At 45.3% G+C, this 10,558-nt stretch overlaps 1 protein-coding gene across 2 annotated transcripts in view; it reads right to left on the bottom strand.

Moving 5' to 3' along the window:
• Nucleotides 1-886: 886 nt before the first annotated feature.
• Nucleotides 887-10,558, bottom strand: part of Mobp (myelin associated oligodendrocyte basic protein) — a 32,311-nt gene continuing 22,639 nt past the window's right edge. For both annotated transcript variants that reach the window (XM_076917807.1, XM_076917808.1), the window contains 3 exons: nucleotides 9,043-9,268; nucleotides 4,022-4,098; nucleotides 887-3,901 (listed from right to left, as the gene is read on the bottom strand). Coding sequence is in view for 1 of the 2 variants with exons in the window: in XM_076917808.1 (XP_076773923.1) it covers nucleotides 9,229-9,268 (40 nt within the window). In the remaining variant the exon portion in view is untranslated. The remainder of the gene's footprint in view (nucleotides 3,902-4,021; nucleotides 4,099-9,042; nucleotides 9,269-10,558) is intronic.

The following is a 10,558-nucleotide window of genomic DNA, read 5'->3' as shown; positions in this document are numbered from 1 at the left end:
GCATTCCCTCTTCATTTCCGTTTTAGTCCCTTGGCTTCAGCTTTAGTAAAGAAGTTTATTAATCAAATTTTTCAACTTCTAAGCAACATTTTTATTCTCATTTTCTCAATTGTTAAGAACCACAAAAAGCTGCTGCCGTCCTACCAAACCATAGGTCTATGTCTCAGTGCAGACCACTGCCCCACCCCACCCACAGCTCATAACACTTCCACGCTCAGCCATCCCTAACCTTGCTCCAGAACATCCAGGTTCTACAAGTCTTCGATTCCTGATGTTGAAGTGTCAACATCAATTTCTGAAAGGAAAGAAGCCCCCATTTCTTAGGGAATCCCCAAAAGCTAAGAGCTCAGGGCTGGGGAGATGGGTTCATGGGTTAAGTACTTGCTGCCAAGTCAAATGACCTGAGTTCGATGCCCAGGACTCACAGAGGAGAAGGAATCAGTGCCTGCAAGTTGTCCTCTGACTGCTACATGTGTGTGCATGCATGCATGCACACTAACACACACACTAACACAATACTCACAAATACACAAACATACTAACATTCACATACATTCATACATATACACAAACACACACTCACATACAAACACACTCATACACACAGACACACTAACACACACATTCACACACAAATACACTAACACACTCATACACACAAAACACACACATGAACACACTCACACACATAAACACACACATAAGCATGCTAACATTCACACACAAACACACTCACACACTATCACACACACTCACAACACACTATCACACACACACTCACATACAAACAGTAAACAAACAAATGTGTTTAATAACTTTAGGCTAAGTGCTAGAGCCTGGAGCACAACGATCAGATGGCTTCTTGACCAATAATAAAGACAATGAAGAGAGCTGCAGACTTTAGTGAGCTGTGTGTGACCGTCACATGACGGCAGGAGTGGGAAGAGTTGGCACAGACAAGGAACTGGCATGGGGGTGAGAGGGAATAAGAACAAAATATTAGGACAGGTATGTTGTATTTCATACATAAATGAAAACATCACTACGAAATCCATCACTGTGTGTGCTAACTTTAAAAACAATTTTTTAAAAAGAATAACAGTAGTCATGAGTAAAATAGAAACAAATGCCATTTCTCAAATTAAAAAAAAAAAATCCCATGTTGAGGCAGGCAGATATCTGTGAGTTGGAGGCCAACTTAGTCTATGAGTGTGTGTTAGGCTAGCCCAGGGCTACAGAGAGGGACCCTGTCAATAAAAACAATTTTTTAATCTTGTCAGATTTCTCCATTGAAGCTCCAAAACCTGAGTTTATCTTATATACCCTATATAACTTTTCTTTGGTAGCGACACTATGTACTAGATACACATTTTTTATTTTATGTTATGTATATGAGTGTTTTGTCTACACGTATGTATGTGCACCTTATCTGTACAGTACCCATGGAGGCCAGAAGGGGGCATCCAATGCCCAGTACCTAGTACTTATGGATGGTTGTGAGCCACCATGGGGGTGCTGAGAACTGTACTCGGGTCCTCTGGAAGAGCAGCCAGTGCTCTAACCACTGACCTGTCTCCCCAGCCCATGACTTTGGGGAGTAAACTCTGCTTATATAGAGGCCCACAGGTAGTTAGTTATCTGCCTTGCACCAGCCGGTGTACGTGGATGACAACAGGGAACTGTGAGACATGAGAGAGCAAGGAACTATGCTTGCGAACCAGTGCAGCCATCTCTTCCCATTCATACAATGAAAATCGTCACAGTGGGAACATTTACATCATGGGAATTAGTAGATGCTATGACACTTTTTACCTGGAGACCCCAACAACTCCAGGCACATGCCTCAGTTTCTCCCAAAAGATTAATTAACACCCAGAATCATGTCAGACATTGTGGCTTTGAATTGCTACTCAAGAAATTTATGAAGAACAGCTTTTGGAGTTTTATGAAATGTCTCCAGTATTTACTGGGGAATGTTCCTGAGAACCAATGTTAAGTAGAAAAACAGTATGTAATGATTACAACGCGATTCAGTGACGATGCACCGTATGCTTCGTGACCCACCAGCTTCAAGCAATCTCCAAATAGGTTTGATCCATCCCCAGGTTTTATTTCTACAACAAACAAAATTTAGTAGTTTCTGGTTATTCACATTAGTGGGCTAACATCCAGTGTTTGCATAGGTTAGTTAATGCGCATGGTTAATGCGCATGCTCTGTGTCTCCGGGCCATGGAGGGCAGAGACAAGCGAGCACTCAGGATGGGCTTTGCTTTGCCAAAATGAAGACAAGGTGAAAAAAGCATGAAGTTTCCTTAAAGGGTTGGATGAGGCTAGCCTGGGAATTTGTCTCACCAGTGGACTACTGTGTGCTCCTATCCTGTTCCCATCCTTCTCAGCTCAGTTACCGTCGGGAAGGTAATGGCCCTGGGCAGCTCACTGGAACCTGGTCCTCAGAAAGGTTGTCACATAGATGTTCATTTAGCACCTGAGTTTTTACATGTAGTGTTTGTGCAGTTAAATTCCCCTGCCTCTGCCTTGGCACTTCCCACAGGGCCACAGTGTCCTCGGGAGAGGAAGCCACGCCCCTCTGCTGCCTTGGGAGATAGTTGGCCTGTTTCTCTTCTTGCTGTCCACAACACTCTGAGCCATCTCTTGCTTCCTCCTGGCTGTCTTCCTCACCCCTGCTCCACGCCTTGGACAGTTTCCGCATGGCCCCGATCCGTGCACTTAATCTGAACTTTGCCAGGTCTGGCTGTGAGGACGAAACGGTGGCCTTTGAGGGTCTTAGAGCATCTGCCTGTGCTTGGCCACCGGGGCTCCCAGCACAAGGCCATTCTGGTGTTCTTATTGTCCCTATACTGAGTCCCTCCCCCCACACACAGACCATAATATTGTCTGTTTTACATTCCTCCACATTCCCCAACATTCTTTTGTCCTTTCCTACCTACCTGTTTCTTAAAGGAAAATTCGAGAGCCGTTTTTCAATTTGTTCCCTTTTCACCCGTGTCAGGAACAAGCGGGACTCTATAGCCCAGACCCAAAATTGATTTAAAACAAATGTTTTTGGTGTTTAAGATTTAGACAACCTTGGAAACATCCCAGGTTGTTCACAAACTTTGCACTGACCCTCTCCAAACAAAGGTATGCCCTGCCAGTATCGTTAAGCCATGCCTGTGTAGCTTTTAATCTAGGTTATTTCCTCAGCCAGGAATTATTTCTTATACTTTTATTTCTGACAGGATAATTTCTAGTGTCTTTGTGTTCTGCTGTCATTTTTTAAATTCTATTGCATTATAGAAAAAGTATGAGATCTTGTGGCTTCTCCTTATTAAGCAATATCCAATATAGAATTGTGAGCTGTCAATATTTATGCATAGGATGTTATAATGGATTTACTGCCCAATACTTGATTTTCCTAGTCCTCGGTTTGCTTTCTAGATTTATTTGCTTGGCATGGGTCTATCTAACAGATAGGCTTTTAACTGCTGTTAGGACTTTATTTGTGAATATCCCAAAATTGATTCTCTCATTCCCCCATGGACAGACATTTTGGTTAATTTTACTCTACCTCTCAACCACAAACCACAATCTTTTAAACAAATTTCTGCGTTTTTCCTTTCTCTAAAAGGGTGTAAATTTTCTCCAGGGTGGATGCCTAAAACTACAGTCACTTGATTAGCAGTTTTAAGATACTTTGCCTTGATAGTGTCCCCAGAGTACAGCTCAGTGGTGTAGTGACAATGTATAAATCCCCAGCCATAGCTGCTAGGATTTTTCTTACATCACCGCCAACCATTGACAATTTCTTTTTTATATTTGCCGTTTGGATGGTCATGCACCTTGACCTTGTTTTGCACATCCCTGAAGACACAAGAATCTTCAGACTGAAGAACCTGAGTCCTGGGCAAAACAAGCACACACAATCTATGCTTAGTGACATCACAGCCAAAGTTCAGAATGTCAGTGACAAAGAGGAAAAAAATCTTGTTAAAATAATGGAAGGTAAAAAAAGAATCTTACCATAGAGGGTCAAGAAGGCTGACAGATGTCTTGTTGGTGGTTATAGAGGGAGGTGATGAGATGGCATCGTCCAAGTGCTGAGGGGAGAGAAAAACAGTCAGAACTAGACGTGTAAACGGGGTTGTTCGATCCCCGGTTCTCCTGGAGGTTGCATCTCTGCATTTCCCATTGGCCTCCTACATTCTTCAGAAGCGGGTCCCCACTCTCATGTAAAGAGTGGACAGATCTGTAAGGCAAACACCCAAGCTTCATAACTTTGGTCATACAACTAACCCCGAGTATGGGGAGGTCAAAGAGGGGCAGGACCCATGGAATGCCATATCCCTGAATCCAACTCAACTCTGCTCCCTCCTCTGGCTTGGGGATGTAGCTTGTTTGTTTCTGACTTACATATCTAGCTTCCCAAGAAAAAGCTTATTCTAAGATATAAACAAAAGAAGAGGTGCCAAATAGGACTCAGAAAATAAGAGAAAAAAAGACATTGCAACTTAAGCAGTTATGGGTAAAGCTGACAAATGGTTCTGAAGGTAAAGGTGCTGGCTACCACATCTGTCAGTCTGATTGCTACCACATCTGTCAGTCTGAGGTTGATACTGGGGCCCGTGTGATAGAAGGAGAGAACTGGCTCCAAAGTTATCCTCTGACCTATACATACATGCACACACACACACACAGGCACAACAAGTTCCAGGTAGGTACATGTTTTCAGTTGACTGAATGACTCAAAAGCCATAGGCTGATCTGTTGGCATGACAACATTGGCTTGCGCTGGATGTAGGGAAATGCCTGGATCTGCTACCATTGAAGTCATGTCGCATTTACTTCCCTTAACAGAGCATCCCAGGTGCCTCCAGACAGCCCTCTAAAAGCTAGTCACCATCGGGAGACACTCAACCTTTAGAGTCTACGCTCTTTCTTGGTCTACACAACATCTCTGTGGGACAGGCAAGGCAGGTATCGCCAGTTTGCATCTGCCAGTCAAGAAAGGGATGGATTAAAAGGATTGCTCAAAGTCCGGCTGTTTCCATTCCCGTTTCATTTCTGTTGTTGTGATAGCATATCCAGTTGTTAAAAAATAAATAAATAAATAAATAAATAAATAAAACCCTTAGGGGAGGAAAGGTTTATTGTAGCTCACAATTCCAGGTTATAGCCCATCACTGCAGGAGCTGGAGACAGCTGGTCACACTGCAAACCCAGTCAGGAACAGAAAGAAATGAGTGGGTGTGTGCTTAGCGCCAGGCCAGCTTTCTCCACTCTGATAGCTTCCAGAAACCCCAATCCAGGAGTGATGGATGAGCCACTTTCAGGCTGGGTCTTCCCTCATCAAGTAAGGAAATCAAGACACACTCCCACAGACATGCCCACAGCCCAATCTGATCTAGACAACCCCTCATTGAGACTCTCTTGGGTCAAGATGACAATCATCAATATACTTAAATTACCATTTTATCAACCAATATGGGCACCATTGACCAGTGACACAGAAATGAATAGACTTGGGTCTGAACTTGATAGTCAATCCTTCTATTTTTTTTTTTTTTTATATATAGTATGCCAATGTTTAGCACTCTAGGTTTCATGACAGTTGGGCTCCTGTAAACTATGAGTGGGAAGCAGAAATTGGCTCACCCCAAAGGGCTTTAAATCAGGGACTGACATCTTAAGAGAAAATGAATTGCATATTTATGAATATACTTATGAATATATATTCACACAAACATGACTTTGTTTTTACTCATTTGCAACTGCTGCCCCTGGGCTAAACAAGCTAGCTACTACCTTCCGGGCATGAGGAAGTCACTCAGTGAGACTCTCCTGTAGTATCCTTGTTTCTCTGGGGGCTTAAGCCATCAACAACAGCCTTAGCCACCCGAGAAGCATTGTGGGAGGATAAAGGTACAGGAAAGGTATCTTTCGTTTTCACAGAGACCTGAGTTTGGCCAGTCAGAATGGGGTGCGGGGCAATGAAGTGCACTGCCAGATATATAGCCTCTTTTCTGTCCCCAGACCCTACAGGGGAGAAGGAGACTGACTCCCTCAAGTTTTCCTCTGACCTCCACAAGTGCACATGGCACGTGCACACACCGTAAATAAATAAATCATTTTTAAAAAAGAAAATACAAGTTCATTCAGAAATGGGGGGGGGGGGCAGGGATCAGTACACTTCACAGAGGTGATTGGAGTGACTTTTCCCCTCTGCCTTTGTCCATCCTGTTGTCACCAACACCCCGTGTGAACTGGCTGCCTTGTGTCCTATGTAAGGTAAACAGGAAATCGAAGCTTCAAGGCAAGAGCTGCCCCACACCTCACCACTGAACATGAAAACTCACTGTAATCCACAGTTCTCCCTTCCTCTTTCCCCGACCAGTGAGAAGCCCCCTTGAGTCACGGATATGTCTCCCTCAGTTTTGTCCCCAAGCTCCCTGCTCACCTCCTAGGTTCTTAGCTCCATCAGCTAATTGTCCTGGGGTTCTTCATCAGATACCCTGCCATCTCCATCCCAAGAGCATTACAGTAAGCTCAAAAGCTCCTGAGTTAATAACCCATACCGGAACCATCCTCTGCTTCCTTGGAGGCTGGGCTAAGCTGAGGGTGTCAAGTTTACATTCATGGATTCCCCGCTCCTCACTTCCATTTCCTGCCAAGGTCACCAGCAATTCCCTGTGAGCTGCAATCGATGCCTCTGAGTCCTCAAAAGAATCCATAATTTTGAAAAAAAATTATCTTAAAAACAGATAGCCGGGCAGTGGTGGTGCACGCCTTTAATCCCAGCACTTGGGAGGCAGAGGCAGGTGGATTTCTGAGTTTGAGGCCAGCCTGGTCTACAGAGTGAGTTCAGGACAGTCAGGGCTACACAGAGAAACGCTCTCTCGAAAAACCAAACAACCAAACAAACAAACAAAAAAAAAAACAAAAAAACAAATAAACATCCTTTCAGCCAGCACGTATTTATTGAGCTCTTGTTAGTGCCAGACAACCGGAGACAGGATAAATCGGTGGGGCAGCCATGGGATTTACATTAGGCAAAGCACTGGGACAAGAATTAAAAAATAAGTGAGCAGATGATTCTGGAAGACAAACTAACATGATGGAGTTGGTGACAGTGGAAGAATCTCTGAGATGATGTTTGAGCTGAGGGCACCTGTGTAGGAACCGTAGTCTGGAGCATGACAGGCTCTGAGGAGCATGCTCACAACCCCATGGCGGAGGAAGCACCACATTAGCTCACACATAGAAGAGAGAGAACAGGAGGAAGAAATGGTGCAGTTTTGCTGGGTGGGAAAAGGGCTTCTAAATCCTGGGCAGGATGGGCCCATCCTAGAAGAACCATTGAGCCTGGTCCTCTCTCGTTTCCTTTTCCCCACATTTCTACATGGATGTGTGATGTGTGATGTGTGTGTGTGTGTGTGTGTGTGTATTCATATTTGCAAGTGTATGTCCATGAGCTTGCAGGGGTGTGTGTGCATGGCATCCCTGAATTTGACACTGGGAGTCATCCTGTATCTTCTACCATATTCACCAAGGAAGGATTTCTCGACCAGTCCCAGAGCTCGCCGATACGGCCAGTCTTGCTTGCTCTGGGATCTCCTGTCTCCAGCTTCTAAGTTTGGATTTAGAAGTACTTTGTCATGCCTACCCAGCATTCATGTGGGTCATGGGGATCTGAACTCTAGACCTCATGGTTGCAAGGCAAGGATTTATTAACCACCGAGTCATCTCCCAGGCCCTGAGCCTGGTTTCCTTGTGAGTAGAGGCATTTGCCTCCTTCCCTTCTGCTGGCCTCCTAAGGAGAAAAGTGTTAGGAGGGGTGAGGAGTGACAAGGGTGTGTGTGTGTGTGTGTGTGTGTGTGTGTGTGTGTGTGTGTGCATGTGTGTATGTGCGTATATGTGCATGTGTGTATATGTGTGTATATGTATATGTGCGTGTGCGTGTGTAGTGTGTGTGTGGTGTGTGTGTGTGTGTGTGTGTGTGTGTGTGTGTGTGTGTGTGTTGTGGGGCCTGAATAGAGATGGATCTTCTCCAACTCCTCTCCTTCCACTGTCCACCCCCACCTATGGGGGCTGAGTGGGGAAAGAGACCCAAGCAGATCACCTGTGTGGCCCCTGCTGAGAAGGCATCTGGACTCTGAGTTCAGGCCAGGGCTCTGAAGTGCATGTAAAGTGTGGCCTTTTCACGATGAGCTTCTGTGGTTGCGGTCTTCAGGAAGACAAGAATTACCCTGGGGCTCGGAGGGGCTCTCTAGCCTTTGCACTTGGGCAAGAAAACCGAGCTCTGGCAAATATTCTCTCCAAGCTAATCCCAACTCCAATACCCACACATCAGTCCAAGTACAAGGCAGTGTGAGGCGCTTCCATCCGGCCCAATCTCTGTCCTCACAGCAAGTGTAGAGATGAGGTACAAGCTCGTGCCATGAGGGAGGGTTGGCTCGTATGGTCCAGAACAAGAGCCCATACTCAAGGTCGTTCTTTCCCAGGAGTCTGGGACTACAGGTCATGGAGGCAAACCAGAGCGAGGAGATGGAGACTCAACCCAACCCTACTCCACCTATACAGTTGAGCACAGACCCCTTCATACCATGGATTGGCCTCCTACTCAGGGACAGAATCTTGGATTGCTAGCTCTCTAAACACACACACACACACACACACACACACTTTACCTTAGTCTCCTACTCTAATAATAACATGGAACCTTCACCAATGTCAACTTTGGCTCTGACTACTGCTGACTAAGGAGGTGAATGGGAAGCAAATGGCATAAGAACAAGAGAGGCCGGGCAGAGAATTAGGAAGAAAAAGATTAAGAACTGGATGCAGGAAGGGGACTAGGAAGAAGGAGGACCCTGTGTGGATTAGCTCTGCAATCGCCTTTGCCAAAGACCCTGAAGAACTGTGCACCTGCCAGAGAGAAAGGGCCCTCAGATGAAACCAAAAGACCCATCCCCTGACCTCTGGAGCCCAATGGGTCCTTCCAGGACTTCTTGGCTGGATCATGACACGAAGAGCCCCCTCCTCACCTCCAGGCAGGCTGTCCTAAGGCTCCCACACCTTGGGGACTGAGGACATCTGTGGTTGTTACATCAGCAGGCAGCCACCCCTGCATCATACTCGAGGCCAGATAATTCGTCTGAGGGCAGATGGGTTTCGGGAAAGCAGTAAGTCCACAGGCAGAGGGTCTCCATTCACGAGAAGTCCCTTCTCGGTCACTTTTTTCTTGGGGTTGACCTGCTCCTCCTTCTCAATCTGATTTATAGAAAGAAAAAGAAAGATTAACAAATTGGTAAGTGGTGTTCACTTCCTGCAGAGTATTTAACACAACAGTGATTTCATGGACCTTTTTTTAAAAATGTGTTTATTTTTAGTGTGTGTGTGTGTGTGTGTGTGTGTGTGTGTGTGTGTGTGTGTGCAGTTCTCACAGATTCCAGAAGATGGCGCTAAAACTGGAGTTACAGAGAGTTATGAGCCACTGTGTGGGTGCTGGGAACAGAACTCAGGTCCTACAAGAGCAAGAAGGGCTTTCGACTGCTGAGCTCTGAATGAACCACTTGTGATGTCATTTTTCTCCTCAGAAATCCAGCTTTAGAATCCATCTCTTTGCTTTCTCAACTCTGGTAATCTCTGGTCAAAACTGATATGTTGATTTCTTTTTTCCTGAACTGAACCTAAGAAAGAGAGAGAGAGAGAGAGAGAGAGAGAGAGAGAGAGAGAGAGAGAGAGAGAGAGATCCCTGTTTCCATGCATAATAGTATTTGGTTTTCTGGTGACTGGTAGTAAGGGACCCAGAAGAACACATAGATAGCATAAGTACATCCTGCTCCTAGAACAGAGACAAAAACATTTTATTACTTGTGACAAGAACCTGAGGCTGCAGGTCACATGGCATCCACAGTCAGGCAACAGAGAGGTGAACGCTGTGCTCAGCTCGGTTTCTCTTGCTCTTCGTTGTCAACTTGCCTGGCTTTAGGGTCACCAAGGAAACACACCTCTGTGTTTGTGGACAAGTCCCAGAAACGTTTAAGTGAGAAGAGAAGACTCAGCTGGAATGTGAGGGGCAACAAGAAAGCAAGCTGAACACCAGTGGTCACCTCTCTGCTTCCTGACTGTGGATGTCATGTGATCTGCTGCTTCAGATCTCACCTTGCTCACCTGGGTGTCATGTGACCCACTGCCTCAGGTCCTTGCCAATACACCTTGCTCACCCTAGTGAACTGTGTCTCTTCAAACTGTGAGTCAAAATGAACCTTCCTAACCTGCTTGCCCAGATATCCTGTCACATCAGTAAATGCAGTGACTGATACCGTGGACTTAAACGTGTACACGTCCATGTTCATGAACTCGGTTACAAAATCCTGACCAGGTTGACATGTCCCTAATTTGATAGGGAAGGAACTACATTTAAAAAGATAAGCAACATTTAATAAATGTATTACAAATATGTGGGCCCAGACAAGCACTGGTCACAAGTTTACCAAAAAGCTTGGACTCAAACGTGATGGTAAAGCCATACACCCTCTGCTGGGTCAAACTGTGAGG

Source organism: Arvicanthis niloticus, chromosome 21, assembly GCF_011762505.2.
Source record: "Arvicanthis niloticus isolate mArvNil1 chromosome 21, mArvNil1.pat.X, whole genome shotgun sequence".
NCBI classification, from domain to species: Eukaryota; Metazoa; Chordata; class Mammalia; order Rodentia; family Muridae; genus Arvicanthis; species Arvicanthis niloticus.
The sequence above is the reverse complement of the archived record's forward strand: the minus strand, read 5'-3'. Positions and strand labels throughout refer to the sequence as shown.